The 18,144-nt window shown below is 48.4% G+C and overlaps 1 protein-coding gene across 2 annotated transcripts; it reads left to right on the forward strand.

Annotated features, from left to right (window-relative positions):
* The first annotated feature begins 829 nt into the window (after positions 1-829).
* On the forward strand, positions 830-17,836 carry Clptm1l (CLPTM1 like). 2 transcript variants are annotated; one of them, XM_051182722.1, is made up of 17 exons: positions 830-1,209; positions 1,725-1,825; positions 3,147-3,336; positions 4,784-4,929; positions 6,250-6,328; positions 8,553-8,670; positions 8,889-8,983; positions 9,591-9,675; positions 10,999-11,102; positions 11,970-12,035; positions 12,499-12,549; positions 13,300-13,382; positions 14,118-14,152; positions 14,860-14,915; positions 15,002-15,046; positions 15,698-15,813; positions 17,275-17,836. In XM_051182722.1, the coding sequence occupies exons 1-17, from the start codon at positions 1,048-1,050 to the stop codon at positions 17,357-17,359; spliced, it is 1,617 nt and encodes a 538-aa protein (XP_051038679.1). In that variant the 5' UTR covers positions 830-1,047; the 3' UTR covers positions 17,360-17,836. The 2 variants fall into 2 exon arrangements, with proteins under 2 accessions (XP_051038679.1, XP_051038678.1); XM_051182721.1 differs by having other exon boundaries at positions 831-1,209; positions 4,781-4,929.
* Positions 17,837-18,144: the final 308 nt, after the last annotated feature.

Genomic DNA, 18,144 nt, shown 5'->3' on the forward strand with positions numbered 1-18,144 from the left:
TGAGAAACATGAGAATAGCCAGCAGAGCATGGGCTCCAAAAACTCCAAGGGGCTTGCCTCCATAAACGTTCTGGGCAGGAACGAGCTTGTGGAGCCCACCAGGGAGTAAGGAAAACACCAACGGCCAACAAGCTTCCCAGTAGTTTTGTTTCCTCCTTCTCTCTATTCGCCACTGTTCTGGGTGTTCTGGGATATCACGGCACTCGCCTCTTCCCTCTAGAAACTGTGTATACTGTAAACCAAGAACTATTAAAGATTAAAAATGACGCCCAGTCTCTTTTATCTGGGTGTTTAATGGATATGCAGTCGCTTTTATCTGGATGTTTAATGGATGTGCCAGTTGGGAAAAACATAAGTCTGCTCCAGACAGATCCTACCTCTGCAGAGGTTAGGCGGGACCCACATTATGTTACCCAAAGGACTCATTCTTCTGACAAAAGGGGCAAGTGACCTGTAAAAGTCTTCATGACCTGTTCTGGCCATCTTCAATTGCATGTTATCAATATGGTAAGTCCACACCCGAGAATTAGGAGTTTCCTGAGTCTCCTCTATCTCTCTCTCTCTTTTTTCCTAACTTTTGGACGCTACCCTAGGCTTAGAAGAGCTGAGAGGCCCGCCATCATCCTGGGACCTCGCCGACAACCTTCAATCCCGGCTGCACAGCGCCGGGAACAAGGTGAGCAACGCACAGAAGGACAAACGTATCCTAAGTGCCGGCGCCTCCCCGCGGGGCACGCCGGGAGGACGGCACCGGAGGCTGACGTCACGGACGCGCCCGGCGTGCGTGACAGCGCCCGGTTCCCAGAAGGCCGCGCGCGGCCACTTCCGCCGGCGGCTCGGGTCCCGGAAGCGGCGGCCGGCGACTCCGGCGAATCCCGCGGCTCCAGGTGTGGGCGGAGGGAGCATGCGGGGCGGCCGGCGGCCCGCGCGAGGCGCGTTGGTTTCCCCGCGGCGGCGGCGGCGGCGCGCGGCGGCTCTTCCGTGAGCGGCGGCCGGCTGCTGCGGGCGAGCGGCGGCGCTTGGCCCGCAGGCGGCGGCGGCGGCGCCATGTGGAGCGGCCGCAGCTCCTTCACCAGCTTGGTGGTGGGCGTGTTTGTGGTGTATGTGGTGCACACCTGCTGGGTCATGTACGGTATCGTCTACACCCGGCCGTGCTCGGGCGACTCCAACTGCATCCAGCCCTATCTGGCCCGGCGGCCCAAGCTGCAGGTGAGGGTCGGGGAGGCCTAAGAGGGCGCCTCCAGGCCGGGTGCTACCCCATACCTTAGTGACACTGGTCAGAGACGGGATGCGGGTCCCCAGCGTTGCTCCTGTCACCAATGTCACCGCCCAGTGTTCTGGTGAGGTGGCAGCGAGGGCTGCAGTTGGGGCTTCTCTGTTCTCTGCTGCCCTCTGGTTACCCCTCGGTGCCCTGTTCTGCCCTGATTATCACTGAGGTCGAGTTTCCTAATGCGATCCCAATGGAAGTAACCGGGAGAACTCCAGCCATATGCTTCAGCCTGCTAAGCCCTGACCCTACGTTACGTGTCACTTCCTGGTTCTAGTGGGGATTCGCGACAGGCCAGCTCCATAGGTTCTTTCTTCACAAAAGAGTCACACGAGGCCGCTTTGACCAAGCACAAGCTCTCCCCCTTGAAGGTAGACCTCAGATTGCCTTCTGTCCCCAGTAGTGATGTGCTTTGTGTCCCGACCTTTGGCCCTAAGCTCTTGTTCACTCTTTCCAGCTAAGTGTTTACACCACCACACGGTCCAGCCTTGGTGCAGAGAACAATGTGGACCTGGTCTTGAACGTGGAAGACTTTGATGTGGAGTCCAAATTTGAAAGGTGTGGATGTGGGGCAGATGGCCAGAGATGGGTTCCACGATGTCTTGATAACGTTGCGTAGAGTGAGGACACCCTAGAGAAGCACACTTGATAGGATATGTGTAAGCATTTGAGCTCAAAGTCACAGGTGATGCATCTGTCACTTAGAAAGTGACTTTTACTGCTGTCTGACTGATGGCCCCATGGTTTGCCATAGCCCCTGTAGTCTCCCAAGAGTAATGTATTGATGGACCTAGTAGAAGTCATTCACCTGTTACATATGAGAGGGAAAAGTGGGGTGGTGGAAAGCATTGTGCAGAAAGTCATAATTAAGTGACCTTTGACGTTAGAATAGATCATCTGTACTCAACCATGTACAATAACTTTTGAGAATTAACATGGTTTAGCATTCTACAGTGATTCTAACTTGTAAGAGTTCAAATAAAAATTTTAAATGACTTGCTCATCAAATCAAGGTTCTAAATTGCCCAACAGGCACAGTGCATCATGGTCCAGGCCTATTAGCCTGTGATCTTAGGACAGTTACTGCCAACTGCTGTCCTCTTGAAATGGGGGTTTGGGACCCATTTTTCAGTTAGGTCTAATTTTATAGAGGTAAATATTTCCTCCTGTTCATCACACCCTGCCATTTGTCCGGGGCAGGTAGTGAAACTTTCATTTTGGACCAAGGAGGACATTGTGGAAACTCGAGAACTCCTGGAAATAGCCCCTTTTGCACTCCAGCTTGGTGTGCATCTGCCAGGAACACCACAGCAGAGCACTGTGGAGTCAGCACCTGTGTATTTGGAGTTGTTCTTAGTTCCCTGGTAGAGACGCCTCTGCTTCGGAGCACTGGAGGGGTGCATGCCCTGTGTGCTTCTCCTTGTAGCAGTTCCAGCTGTGGCTTTGAAAGCAAGTCCCTTTGAGTCTCTTGAAACAGAGGCAGGAGTGCTATACTTTTCATAGTGCTTGGAGCACACTTGTGCCCTGAAGAGTCGTAGGCAGGTGGGTTTCACTTTTTGTATATCTGAGCTAAAATTAGATTGTGTGGTCTATAGCAATGATTAGCTACCATGTGTGTATGAGCACACTTATGCCCTGAAGAGTCGTAGGCAGGTGGGTTTCACTTTTTGTATATCTGAGCTAAAATTAGATTGTGTGGTCTATAGCGATGATTAGCTACCATGTGTGTATAAACAGTGTCATGCTGGTGCACACCTTTCTTTAATCCCAGCTACTTGGAAAGCTGTAGCAGGAAGAACCTGAGTTTGAGGACTGTCTAGACTACATAATAAACATGGAACTTACCCTGTACATGTTTAAAATGACTGTTCTGTTTTAGGACAGTTAATGTTTCTGTACCAAAGAAAACAAGAAACAATGGGACGCTCTACGCATATATTTTCCTACATCATGCTGGGATTCTGCCCTGGCACGATGGGAAACAGGTACACCTGATCAGTCCTCTGACTACCTACATGATCCCCAAACCAGAAGAAATTAACCTGCTCACTGGGGAGTCTGCCGCACAGGTAGGGGTTTTTAACAGATTACTGTAGCAAGTTGTTGTTTCTTGTTCAGAGTTTGTGTGCACCTTAAAGGAATTTGAACCCTACTGTAATACTTAATTATCTTTTGTTAAATAATAGCCCACGGATTGACAGATAAACTACAACGGGTTAGTGTTGGACAGTGGTTCATGGCACTCTAGCAGACTCTTTGGCTCTAGGCCTGCTGCATCTTTGGGCAAGTGTGTATGCCCTGTATGCCCTCCTGGTAGCACAGCTACACTTCCCAGCTCATCTGTGCTCTCTGGTGAGAGTCATCATGTATGTGGGTGTGAAATTGTGTGTGTTACACACAGAGCACACACACTGTGTAGGACTACATGACTAGGTATTTCTTTTTATCCTCATAATTCAAAATTATAAGAAGGGTATGGGTACTATTTATATTTTGTTCACCTGTAGAACACTGTGTGTAAAGAAAAAGTTACTCACAAAAGTGGTTATTCAACCGAGCACAACGGCTCATTCCCAATATTCTAGTACTTGAGACTGAGGTAGGAGGGTTGCCATGAGTTCCAGTCTGGATTGTAAACTAAGACTGTTAGGGGCAAGGGAATCATTCATAGGCCTGTGGCATAAAGTAAGAAATATTCAGTGTCTGTGTCTGTATTGGGAAGAAGGTAAGACAAATTACAAAACAAGAAGTATGACAACTTTGCAAGAAGCAGCCATAGTCTACAGGTCAGGAGCAGAATTTAAAATATTCTTCCTAGCACCGAGGAGGCAGAGGCAGGTGGGTCTCTTCTTCGAGGCCAACCTGGTCTACAGAGTAAGTTCCAGAACAGCCAAAGCTACACTAGGAAACCTTGTCTCAAAAAAAAAAAAAAAAAAAAAAAATTCTTCCTGTTTGTTGTCCCTCACTGTGTCTCTGTGGGGGAGGGGTGGTGAGGGGAGGCTTCATGATGGTAGTATGGGGAGCAGGCTGGTGTCTTGTATGTGATGGGTATGGAGCGTCTGAAACTATTAATTCTGTTGCTGTTATTGCCTGGGACGTGAAATGCCCTGTGACAGCTATTTGGGAGGAAATAGGGTGGTGCTGCTTCCTGAGAATCAGCTGGGTTTAGTTTTGTTTAGAATCAATACCTGATCCTGTGCATCTCCTTTCAGACCATTCTTTGGTCACTTACATGTGGTTTAGTGTTGTGTCTTGGTAGCCTTTCCTCAGCTCACAGGGATGCAGGCCTGCTGTGTTAGTTCCCCAATCCCTGATTCCTCAGCTCTGCCTCAGAACCAGTTGGGAGGAAGGAGAATGTGGTCTGGGACTGACAGCTCAGGGTCACTAGAACCCCTCAGCTAGACCTCCTTTCCCACTTTTTTTCCAGTCTAGGGAGCCTGTGGGTTCTCAGTCGGAGGCCCTGACCTCCAGGCTGGTCCCAGGTAGCGTTGCTTCCTTTTCTGTTCTTCATAGCAGCAGATTGAAGCAGAGAAGAAGCCATCTAATGCCCTGGACGAACCTGTCTCTCACTGGCGACCCAGGTTGACCCTGAATGTGATGGTGGATGACTTTGTCTTTGATGGGTCCTCCCTGCCCGCAGATGTGCATCGGTACATGAAGATGTAAGTCTCCAGTGGAACCCTGGGAGGGAAGGGACTACAACTGATGGCAGAGCAGGCATTGGTAGTGGGTGAGCCCAAGTAAAGTATACCATACCTGTATTCTGGACCCTGTCTGTGTTGTGAGCTGCTGCAGACGCCATCCATCTCCTTGCTTACCACTGGCTGACAAGATTGAAAGAGTGAATTTCCAACAGGTGCATCTTGTTCTTTAGTTCAGGAAGAGAATCCCCTGGGCTAAAACAAAAAGCATAGGTTAACTGACTGCTATGCACCCTCTTGCTTTGTGCTGTTCTCATGCTACCTGGACATGGAATGTGGGTTTTGTAGCTGGACTCAAGGCACTTAAGTTTAAGATTTAATGTCTAGGTTGTGACACAAATATTGCTTATCCTCCACAGTGTGACTGTGATCGTGTTCAGGAAGCCCTGTGTTGAGATCCATTACTGTGCCATCATGTGGCATGTGGCTGAGAATCACATCTGTTCATAGCAAATAGTTTCTCTGATAGTGTCAAAGGTTTCATATTTTCTTTTGTAAGGTTTGAATCAAGACATTGTACATGTTAAGCAAGAACTGTACAGCTGAGCTAAATCTCCAACCCTAGATCTTCTTATAAAATCTGATTTGTGTGCATGCTCCAGATCGTAGACATTTGGTGCAGAAAGGGCCAGCTCTTTCTCCAACCTTCCAGAGGTTGTGTCCCAGTTAGCACCCTGTTACGAGGAGTTTTCCCAGCAGCCTGGTCCCACAGCTGAGTCAATCCCAAATAACACACAGAGATGCTGTATTAGATATAAAGCTGTTGGCCTGTTACTAGCATTTCTTATTGGCTAGCTCTGCCTTAAATATTAACCCATTTATATTAATCTAAGTGTTTCCATGTGGTCTTATTTTACTGGAGGGAGGGTCTGGACCTCTTCTCTCAAGTCTCTATATCTTGACCCTCCTCCCACATCTCCCAGAATCCTCCTTGTCTCCTAGTCCAGCCTATCTTGCTTTCCTATTGGCCAACAGTGCTTTATTCATTAACCAATAAGAGAAACATATTTACAGAATGACATCTCCCATCAGTGCCCCACCACCCACTTAGAGGGCAGGTGTGTGGATCTCCCTGCTGGTGGCTATAACTGTTGTCATTCTGTGTTAGCCCTCTCCTGCTTCTGTTTGGAAAGGCCATCTTGTGAGACCCAATGGCCTAAGATGGAGCCAACAGTGATTCTGGGTGTGATACTCCTAGGGTGATCTAGTTTCTCCAAGTATTTAGTACCCCAGGGGATAAATTTGACACTGACTTTAGGCTTTTATACTTCCAACCCCCAGGATTCAGCTTGGGAAAACAGTGCACTACCTCCCCATCCTGTTCATCGACCAACTGAGCAACCGGGTGAAAGACCTGATGGTGAGCCACATTCTCTTGGACACAGCACAGAGCTTTTCCTCAGAGTGGGGAGTGTTGCCCATGTTTGGGCCACATGGAAGTCTCAGTACCTGGCTGGGCTCTGGCTTTTATGGTGGCTGTGTGTAGGACCCAATTTTGATGACAGACTCTTAGGTCATTCATCAGGATCTTAGGTGGTTATCCTATTGAGCTCCAGCCGAAAGGCCTGCATGCCTGCTCCTGGTATGTGAGAATTGTGATGCTTCATAGCTTCTTTTTCTTGGGGCTAGTCCTGCTACAAAACTAGAGATTCATATCTGAACCCAGCCTGGGAGGGAACACAACTCTTTAGATAGCTATGGGCAATGCCAAGGTCCTGTGGAGATGAAATGGCCACTCTGGTGCCCTTGTTAAAGCAATAAAGGTACTATTTTTCTGGAGAGAACAAGGGTATTTTGAGAGAAGAAACGTGGCTGAACTTTGACTTTGCATTATAAGGATAATAATAGTGGTTAATATTTAAAGATTTCCTATTTGTTGCGATCGTTGCTGCCAGGAACTGTGTCGGTGTTCTTTCACAGTGGAAGTAATTTGGGGCAAGAAAGGGGAACTTTGACTGGGGCCACAGGTGAGCAGAGATTATAGGTGAACATCTGTGTGCCTCTCCCGCTGTTGTTTGTGAGTGCTCCCTACTAACCAACCTGGGTTTCTTGAGCAAAAGTCAAGGCTTAGAGAACAGGGAGCTTGCCTCAGGACCCCCTCAGACCTGTGCCTAGGCCTTGATGTTGGCTCAGGATGACAGGCTCCCACTGTCTTGTACTCTCCTTGGGTGTCATCTGCACCTAGACGACCTGTGTGTTAGGGCCAGAGCACTCTCTAGTAAGGAGGCCTGACTGACTTCTGATCTCCTTCTCTGACTTGGTTTTCCCTTGTTTGAACCTCAGGATACTGGGTTCTGTGAAATGTACAGGCTGTACTCTGTAAGCCTGGGGCTGTCTGTAAACATGCCTCAAGACTTAATAGTGCTGATTTCTTGCCAGCTTTTGGGAAGTTGTATTCAGTGACTGTATTTTTGTGGCTGGATATCCAGTGTTTGTCTATAAGCTAGTGTAGATAGAGGCTATAGGCCAGCATCTGCAGGTTGTGTATTTTCTGGTGGTCCTTCTTGTTGGAGCCCTAACAAGCTACAGTATCTTATGAGCTTGCAGTGAGGTGCTTGTAAGTTGTACTGAACATGTACGCAACTAGCTTTGCTGTGATACCTATTTGTGTATCTTTTGCCTTATCTCATATGACCCATTTCTCAAAGGAATGTCATCCTTAGAGGCCAGCCTAGTCTGCTTGGATAGTCCAGTCAGCAGGCTGTCTGATGGACCTTACATTGGCATCCCTGGGACAAGTCTGGCCATTTAAGGGTTGTTGAGAGGCTCATCCATGCTGTGAAGAGCCCCAGCACTTAGCTGCCAAGTCCTAGGCCTAGTGACTACTTAACACTTTTCAGGTTGCCAGCTCCATTGTGTGTGACCATCATGCCTTTGACACCAGCAGTGTCCATGGCAGGAAATTGGGGCAGGAAGTTAGATGATGTGTTACAACTCATGAAGTATGACACTAGGATGTGGGTTCAAGTGTTGTTTCTTCACAGTTCACCTGAGACCATTTAGTCCTGCAAGCCCTTGTGTGCAATCTCCCATTCTTCAAGGATAGGTCCATGGCACCTCAGCCAGGCACTCATACCTGTTCCTTGGCTCAGCTAGTGAACTGACCAGTTCACTGCTAGTTGTCAGCCTATCTCCCAGTTGTCAGGATTTGTACAGCTTGGAAAAATGCTGGATACACATGGAACAGTGCACTACTTAAAATGATGAGCTCATAGCAGGTATGGTTAGAAGTAATACATAGAATCGAGTTGGTGAAAAGGAAGATGGGGTCTCAGAGCTGTCAGACAGTGAGTCAATAGAACACCTGTCCTGCTCATATCTGAGACAGTGTCTGGTAAGGCTCCCATCCTGTGGGAAAAGTTTAGTCTGAAAGGGCCTAGGATGAGGAATGAGCCTTACATCAGACCCTGACCCCTGCAGGGCCCACTGGGGCTGGCATGGCGTTGCAGAAAGTTGTGCAGGGATCTGCTAGGGTATCAAGGTCTGTTGGGATATGGTACATGGGCACAGGTTGTTTTCCAAAGGTATGCTGAATCCTGGCATGTTTGATGGCCCTCTGTCACCTGTGAATCTCTTGGTGGCAGGTGATAAACCGTTCCACCACTGAGCTGCCACTCACTGTGTCCTACGACAAGATCTCACTGGGGCGGCTGCGCTTCTGGATCCACATGCAGGATGCTGTGTACTCCCTGCAGCAGTTCGGTGGGTGGCCCTGGGCCCTGGGCCAAGGTGGGATGGGGTGTTTGTTGAATCCAAGCCATGCTGTGGCTGTTTGCCCAACAGCTGACACAGACCCACACTGCTATACTTCCTGCTAGGGTTCACTAATGGGGTCATTTGACTTTTGCTCAGAAGGGTATTTGTGATGTTGGGTAAGACTGAAATGGCTCTTCTTGAATTATAATGTGTTTTCCTTGCAGGGTTTTCAGAAAAAGATGCAGATGAAGTGAAGGGAATTTTTGTAGACACCAACTTATATCTCTTAGCGTTGACCTTCTTTGTTGCAGCATTTCACGTGAGCTGTTCCCTGGGTTCTTGTTGCAGTCATTGGGGTGGTTCTGAGGGCACTGTTGTGTATGGATGGGGTCAGTTGACCTAGATCATGGGTTCTGCACATCCTCCAGCCCCTATGTGTTGACTTTAGCTAGAAAAGTGAGCAGTCCTGTCTGTGTGTATCGTGTGTCATATGCAGAGTACAAGTGTACTGGGTGCAGTCGGGGTGCAAGGTAGCAAAACATGGAGTAGAGTGGAGCTTCTGGGTACCAGTCACCCCAAAGCAAATGTAACTTTATAAGGATGCCTGTAGGAGGTCATACATTGAGAGATTGGACTGTCCTAAGTAATGGGCTGAGACCTAAGTTGAGCTAACTGGTTAGCCATACCCCAAGGTACTCTCCCCGGGATTTGACTCAAAGATGTATGCTTGAGAAATGCCCCATTAAAGTCTCCCTCCAAGCTCCACAATTCTGGCCTGTGGAATATGTGTAGGGGTAGGTTTGCTAGATAGTGTGCATGTCTTGCTGAACCTGAGGTTTGTGTCTGGTGTACTTGGAGATTACCTGGTCTGTGAAAGAGATGAGAGTGCCCAGAGTGTAAGCTGCTGTCCTGTCTGTTCTTTACAGCTCCTTTTTGATTTTCTGGCATTCAAAAATGACATCAGTTTCTGGAAGAAAAAGAAGAGCATGATTGGAATGTCTACTAAGGCAGGTAGGGCCCAGGAATAGTCCACCTGCCCAAGGGCCCCTTGTGAGGCCTGGAGCTCCTGCTTGTTGTTCATCAATGGTCCTGGATCTGTGCTTGGCTATAGAGATGTCTCTTAAGTCAAGCAACATAACCCCAGGCTCTGTCTCAGCAGTCTCAGCAGGCTACATGGCACAGGCCTTCTGTGTAAGGGTGTGGAGTTGGCCTACCAGTAGAGGCACAAGGGGCCTGTTGGGCAGCTTGGTGACTCATAGATTTCAATATAGCACCAGACCTGTCTATCATCTCCCTTCTAGCTCCAAAAAGAATGCCCCAGGGTGTTGTCCATAACCTCAGGGGCTCTGGCTGCTGGCTTTAGAGTCAGTAATTCCATCGTAAATTCCTCAGTACTTGGAGCCGTGTCCTCATTAGTGAAACCTGACTTTGCAGAATAGTTGTTTCACTGTACAAAATGGTTTTGCCATGTAACAAAAATACCAGTGGCTGGTATGGAAGAATTGTGATGGTGACAGGGTTTTGGGTTAAGTGTAGGTGCAGGTATAAGGGATAGAATGGGGAGGCTGGTCCAGGGGAGCTGGATTTGACTGCCAGGATCAGCCCCAATACATGTAAAACACAGGCTGCTAGGACAGCCCCTCAGTGTCTGTTACCAGGCTCCTATGGAAGAGAGGTCTCTTGCTGACTGTGGTAACTGTGGCCCTAACTAGACTGTATCTTCAAAGTCCAGCTAATGAACAAAAGCATAGCTTTGTAAAAGGAACAAACCATAGAATGGTACAAAATAGGAGAGTGTAGAGTAAGGGCAGCCAACCCAATGTCTGTTTTTCTCTTTGTCTGTGACTGTCACCCAGATCTGATACCTGCTTAGACCATGCCCTCTGCCTTCTGCTCCATTCAGTCACCTCTGGTGATTTATTTAAAATGCTTTCACTAGTTGCATCATTGTCTGGGTGGTGGTGTGCACACCTTTATTCCCATGGTGCACACCTTTAATCCCAGCACATGGAAAGCAGAGGCAGACAGATCTCTGAGTTCAAGACCAGCCTGATCTACAGAGTGAGTTCCAGGACAGCCAGAGCTATACAGAGAAACCCTGTCTTGGGGGACAGGGGGATTGCATCATTATCTGCTATCCCTGGTGTGGGGTGTAAGATCCAGGGTCTTGTGCAATCTTAAGTATAGGCTCTACTGCTAAGCCCACCTAGCTGCACTGGGGTGGCTAACCAGGAGAGCTGAAGGGGAAGAGGTGATGGGCTCAAAGGTGGGTGGAGGCATGTGCCGAGGGTGGATGCAGTAAGATCTCACCACCTGGTGTGCTCGTGTTTCCAGTGCTCTGGCGTTGCTTCAGCACTGTAGTCATCTTCCTCTTCCTGCTGGATGAACAGACAAGTTTGCTGGTGTTGATCCCTGCTGGTATTGGGGCTGCCATTGAGGTGAGCCATGGGCACCATGCTGGGTCAGGATGGAATTTCTGTGGGGGTTTCTTCAGCACTTGCTCAGCTGTTCTGAGTGCTGAAATGGGAGGCCCTCTGAGGACCTGTCCACCTCTAGAAGCAGGGAAAGCAGGTTCTGGGAGGCAGCTGGATAAATTCTGTGTTAACAAATGTGATGAGCTGCTCTGAATAACACAGACAGATGATGTGGCTTTGGAGAAGCTCCTGGGTTTGACTGGGGTGGAACAATCATATGGACAGTAGATAATGGCACGAAACACCTTGTAACCTAGTGCTGCTACTAGGTACTTGTGGAAAGGAGCCATAGGAGCCCATTCTGGAAGGAATGCACCAAGGGGGCAGACCCAGGGGTCTAGTTCTCAGAGTTGGTTCTGTTGCGTACTGGCCATTGTGGCTGTGGGTGCTTTGTTGAGAGATGGGCTTCATTGACACTGGAATGCCATGACTGTCTGAGTGGCAGCATGAAAGTCCAACTCAGAGGCAACATGCTAGACCTGACCTTAGTAAATACTCCTGGCACAAGGTTGCATTAAAGATGTTGAGGAAGGCATGGATCCTTAGTGAGTTCAGGAAGAAGCCTGCGACTCAGGACGAAGACTGGCTTGGTTTGGAGTAGGTGTGAGTACTGGTTTCCTTGTGTTTTACCAGTGACCGCACAGTCCACCTAGTGGACAGCCAAGAGTGTGGTGCAGAGCCTTCCCAGTCCACAATGACCATGAGAGGTAGAGGGAACAGAAACAGTGACTACTGGGACCCAGGGCTGATGGGTGCCAGGTCTTGTCCTTCACAGTTTAGCTCTTATCCAGCATCTCAGAATTAAATGTCTATTTCCTTTTCTCCCTTCAGCTTTGGAAAGTGAAGAAGGCATTGAAAATGACAGTGACCTGGAGAGGCCTGAGGCCTGTGTTTCAGGTGAGACCTGCAGTGACTGCTCCAGACATAGCTTTTCCTAAGCAGACACACATTTCTTAGTTGCCTCCAAGTTAGAGCTGAACCTTCTGGAGGGACTCTGTCCTGTCTTCCTGCCTAGCACACAAGCAGATGCATGCAAAAGTGCCCCACAGAGCGGGGAGGCTCCTCACATATGCTGACTTTGCAGTTCTTGGCTGTGGGACCTCACTGATAGAGCTAATGCCAGCTTTCTAATCAGTTGCTAATTCTTTTTTCACCTGATTAATTAGGAGACTGGGCTGACTCAGAAGCAAAGGGTCTGGAACTTTTATGATGGTGAAATGGGCAGGAGTAGCCAGTGCCTAATCCGAGGCTGGGTGCAGCCAGTGTTAGCACTGAGGGCCCTACACTATTTATTGCTACAGTCCTGGGTTTGCTGTGCTGATAGTCTGAGTCAGCTGACATTATATTATTCTTACAACAGTTTGGCACCCACAGTGAATCTGAGAGGAAGACTGAGAAGTACGATGCCCAGGTAAGCAGTTGGGGAGCCTGTGATACCATAGAAGACTGGGCTCTTGCTATAATTGGGGTTGGGGTGGGGGTTTGGGTGGTAACCTGTCCTGAGAATGTGACGGAACCAGCCTGAATAGGAGTCGCGAGAGTAGACATGTGAATATACCCTCTTCCCAGGGAATGAACAAGCTCTCAGGCCACTGGTTCCCAGTTTGTTACCTGGACAGCTCCTGCTGTCTAGGAAGTTATTTCTTCCAGACAGCTGACTTCTCTGTTCATTCATACAGTGGCCACTGGAAGCCCTCTGGCATCCAGACCCTAGCCTCCCCATTGCCGCTTAGGAGTGGGGCATGTCATGTTTAACAGGATGTCTCTGTACAGGATAGTTGTGGTGTTGTAGTTCAAAGCTCAGTTCTTTGCATTTTAGATTTTAGTGAGATGATAACAAAGAATAAACCAGAGTAAATACAGAGCCTGTGGTGCAGTTGGTTTCTCCTGGCTGAATTTGCCACTCTGATGCAGGCAGCATTTCTGATGAATCAAGGGTGATGCATTACAATCATTACTGCCCATGCCATGCATGCAGGTTCTTGCTTTGGAGTTCTTGGCAGAATCATCATGGCCATTACACACAGTTGTGCTATCACATGAAATGTTATTGGGGTTCTGGCTTTTTTGTTTGCTCTTGTTGTCATGAGTTAGATGATGCATCTGCTGAGGTGTTTGGTGGTTGGGTGATTTAACTAGAAGCTGCCTCTGTCCCTCACAGGCCATGAAGTACTTGTCTTACCTGCTCTACCCTCTCTGTGTTGGGGGCGCTGTCTACTCACTCCTGAATATCAAGTATAAGAGGTGGGTACTGCAGAGTTCACACACTCATCTTCCCAGCTGAAAACCCTAGCTTGATTTCTGAGCACAGGGCACATGCCCCTCATAGACCTGCTCCCATTTGGGCTGCCAGGAACTGGGGACCCTTCTCAGATACAGTCCAGGATCTGCTTTTGCTGTTCTGGAAGTCAGTCTTAGGTCTTCACCTCCTCTTAGTTGTGAAAAGGAGAGGGACCACCACATACAGAAGACAGGCATGCATGCCTTCAACCTGGGAAGGGCAGGCTTTCCCTCCGATATTACTGACTTTGAATACAGAGTTTGGACAGAGTTTGAAAGAGAAAAAAATCTAACACCATGATGCTTCTTTGATCATTGGTTTCAGCTGGACAAGAAGAGTCAGAAGGACTAGAAGATGGCTCGGAACCCTGTGTCTGGTGGAGAGATGTGGGCAGTGTGTTTCTGGTGTCAGGCTGATATTAGGATGGGATGGCAGCTTAGCCCTCGCTAGATAGGGTTTCAGGGTTGAATGCTATACATGGGTTCGTATCTTCCTGGAAGTCCTGGGAATGAAATCTGTCCATTCAAAGTGGTGTCTCCCCACATGAGCTTGCTTCCATAGAGAGCTGCCCCAGCTACCCCGAGTGCTTAGGTGTCAAAATGGTTTTTCAGGAGGGTGCTTTTTCTTCATTTTAACATTCAGCAACATGCCCCTGGCCCAGGTCACAACTTATTTTTTTTTTTTAACTTCTGTTTCAGTTGGTATTCTTGGCTCATCAACAGCTTTGTGAATGGTGAGTCTGTGTGTCTCCTTGGTGATGGTGTCTATAGTGCTACTTTGCCTGTTCCTCTCTATCACTTGTTTCTAGGCTGGAAAGCTAGTCCCTTACCTTTAGCACTCAATACAGTGGCCAGCATTGTGGTGCCAAAACATCAAACAAATCTGTTCCTGAGCGTGGATCCTCCGGTGGCTAGTCTGTTTCCTTCCCTAAAAATAGGCAACACTAGCATTCAGATCCCATGTGAAATCTCACTCCATAGAATTTCCCAGAACACCAGACCCAGGACAAGGCAGGCTGCCTTTTGTGAACACACAGGGAGGCTGCCCTATGTGTTGTTCAGAGCACGTGGCCTCTGTATACTATGTGTGTCCCATGGCTGAGTGTCAAAGCGTTGGATTGTCATGCTTTGGGGTGTACCAGTGAGCAGCAGTAAGGTCAGGCAGCCTCTCAATAAACAGGTAGCTCTGGGTGGCCATTTTTCCAGGTATGAGTCCCAGACTTAATACCCCCTATGATGACCCTGGTGTCCAGCACTAGCTTAATCCTTGCAAACAAAATTAACAGTGATCAATAAAAAGTGCTCTGCTATTGTGATTTGTCCTTGATTCTTGTTGAGTTTATTAGCCAGGAAGCTGAACTGTGACAAGGCCAGATGAGGTCTTTTGGAAACTGGGTGTCTCGATATAGCCCAGCAGAATGGATGTTTTCTGTTCCCACAGGTGTCTATGCCTTTGGCTTTCTCTTCATGCTGCCTCAGCTCTTTGTCAATTACAAGGTAAGGCCAAGGTGTCTCTGCTAAGGCATTATCCCTATGTTCTTTGTGTTGCCTGTGGCTGACCTGTGGTATCGTTCATGTTTCAGATGAAGTCAGTGGCCCACCTGCCCTGGAAGGCCTTTACCTACAAGGTAAGCACCAGGTCCATGCCAAGAATGGCTAGAAGATCCTTTGTGGGGTCCATGCACATGAGCTCACGAACACACACAGACACACGGTACTTTTGACCCGATCCATTTTGTTGCAAAAACTAATACATCTTTTCAAACTCAGAAAAACCACCAACTGCAGAATGAAGGTTCTCTTAGTTATGGTAAGGGAGAGTTTTGAGTGAAAGAACACTTTCCTTTTTGGCAAAATTGTCAAAACACAAATATATTTTGGCCCAGTAATTTCAGTGTTTGAGACCAGAGCCCTATGTCTTCACAATAGAGCCTGGAACCCCTCATACAGGGTTGACTGTACAGATGGACTGTATAGGCTGAGCTTATAGGAAGCAGCTTCAGTTCTCCAAGAAGCCAGCCCTGGTGCTGCTCTGCTCATCTTTCCCAGCTGTCTCCTTGGTTCCCAGCACAGAAAGCTGCAGATCCTTAGGGTGGGGCTGATGTGTGTTGGTCTGGGAACCCGCTTTCCTTCTGGGCTGCTTTGGTGCTGCAGTAGGTCTTCACTCACTGTCGAAGTTATGGGGTCCTGCCACCTGCTGAGGAGCAGCTCGATGACTTGGGTTATAAAATATAGGACTCCCACTTTGTATTGGTTTCACTGTTCATCTGGTTTTGCAGGCTTTTAACACCTTCATTGATGATGTCTTTGCCTTCATCATCACCATGCCCACATCCCACCGGCTGGCCTGTTTCAGAGATGACGTGGTGTTCCTGGTCTACCTTTACCAGAGGTGGTGAGTGTGTACTTGCTGCACCTCCTTGGCTGGAGAGCCCTGCACCTGTCGGTTGTTTCAGGCAGACTTAGCAGGTGGTGGCTTTTCTCTATTGCCCAAAATAGGTTCCAGCTGTGATTATGAGTGTCTAGCAAATAGTCCTCAAGCACAGGTCTCCAGCATGGGTCAGGGTTGGGGTTGCTGGTCTTCTTTCATGCTACATGCCCTGTAGATGCCTGGACTATACCCAGCAGTGGCAGCTGGCAGCTAGTAGCCACCAGGACCTCAAACCAAAACAGCACATTCAAGCTACCAGCCCAGCCTCCAGGAGATATATTAAAACACAAATGCCTGCCTAACCTCTCTTGCCCACTCTGGGCTGGCATCTGGCCTTTGCATTGCACATATGCAACCACTGCCTGTAGACTGTGCATGAGGTAGGGCCAGGTTTGGAGATTTCCTGGAGTAAGCCTTTAAACCAGTAGAGGCTTAGACTGCCAATCTCCTCTGACCCCAGAGCCTGAGTCCATGTTGAGGAAAGGGCTTCTTTATAGTGTTACCAACTCACCTGCCATCCCCCAGTAGCTGCCACTGGAGGTTGCATTCCCCCCCACCCCCAATCTCCACATGATGACAGTGCTTCCTGTAGCTTTCCAAGCTGTGGCCATCCAATAGAGGGTGAGCCTATCTTTCCAAAGCTATTTCAGCTGCCCTCAGCTGTTCCTGGATTAGGGTTATTTGTCAGTGCACTTTTGTGGCTGAGAAGAACTTCTGTCATAGGAACATAATACCATACCCACATACTGAATAAGGTCTGGTTCTTAGGTTTTCACGTCTGTAATTGGTTCCCTGGCACATTTGAAGATAGAAGTGAGCTTGTGGGAAACTTAGCTACTGAATCACCTGGTGTAGAGGTGTTCACAAGAGTTCCATCTCAAGCTAGCAGGGCTCCCTTGAAGTGGTTCCAAGTCTTTATGCAGAGTCCCAGTCCCAGGGCTTTTGGTGGGAGGTGGATTGTTTCATGCTAAGGTCTGGTTGTCTCATTATGGGGCACCAAGAAGAAATTCAAACAGTGGACACTGCATCTCTCCCTGCCTTGGTGTTTTCATAAAAGCAGGACTGTGTTATTAGAGTGGGAGGTTGCAGGGTTGAAGAGCATAGCCACTACAGGCAGAGTGCTCAAAGCCAGGAATCGTCTAGAATTAGTTTTGTGACTGCCTGGATAACTTTTCATATCGAGGCCCCTCCAGGTCCCACCCTACTTCAGGGCTTCTGTCTTCCTTCTCTGATTATCCAAGCTCTCATTGCCCAACCCTGCAGAGTGCGGCACATGAGAGATGGGAAGCAGCCCCCAGACCTAAGAAGATCCCTAACATGGAGGTGGCTGAGATTACTGCAGGATGTTTGCAGAGGAGCCATGTCCTCCTCTCAAGGACCGTAGGGGCATGCCTTGCTAATAGTCATCTATCCCTACCATTGCAGGCTTTACCCTGTGGATAAGAGCAGGGTCAATGAATTTGGGGAGTCTTATGAGGAGCAGCCCAAGCGGAAGCCCCACCCAGACTGAGCATCTCGACCCAGGTCCCCAGGCGGCAGGCACTGCACAGCACAGTTGGGCCATGAGTATTCCTGGGGACTTTAGGGGAATTCCTAGACACCACATCTGCGTTGCCAAATCCCTCTGAGCATTTCTCAGTATCCTTGAGCACCCTCTCTTCTTGTGTTTGGAAGGAACTGTAGCACTTAACCACACACCCTACATGAACTTGGGTCTTGGTGATGGTGCCAGCCGGTAGTCACCCAAGGGTAGCTCTCAATGCATGAGTGTACCATGGCAGCCAGTGAGCACGCATGGGTAGCCAGAGTGATGGATTTCCTCGTCTACTTGTCCAAGTGCTCCTTATGTGGATTTCACACACGTGCAAAGTCGTTCTGTACGGACTCTGGGATCAAATGGCTCTTTCCCCCCTTTTGTTTAAAATTTGATTGTTTAAAGCTTAATGTATGTATGTTTCTATTTTAAAATAAATTTCTTTGACTGTGACATTTTTTTAACCTATAACAGCATAGAAAGTACTGCAGATGTTATACGTTAAACCTCTCTCAGAAATCAATATAAAAGACAGATTTGTTTCTGCCTTGAAAGGAACAAATGCCCAGGGTGTTTCCCAGCTATGGAGCCACAGATGTCTTAGGAGCTCATGTTGTCATTTACTGACTGGTCACAGTTGCCAGTGTTGGGGTAGGTCATATCTTTAGTAGAGATGCCTTGGAGAGGAGTAGGCTGCAAAGAAGTTTTTCCCAAAGCAAGTGGAATTGGGAAAGGTTGAAGTGTGCTCTGGTGACATGCAG

This window comes from Phodopus roborovskii, unplaced genomic scaffold (assembly GCF_943737965.1).
Source record: "Phodopus roborovskii unplaced genomic scaffold, PHOROB, whole genome shotgun sequence".
In the NCBI taxonomy this organism is placed as follows: Eukaryota; Metazoa; Chordata; class Mammalia; order Rodentia; family Cricetidae; genus Phodopus; species Phodopus roborovskii.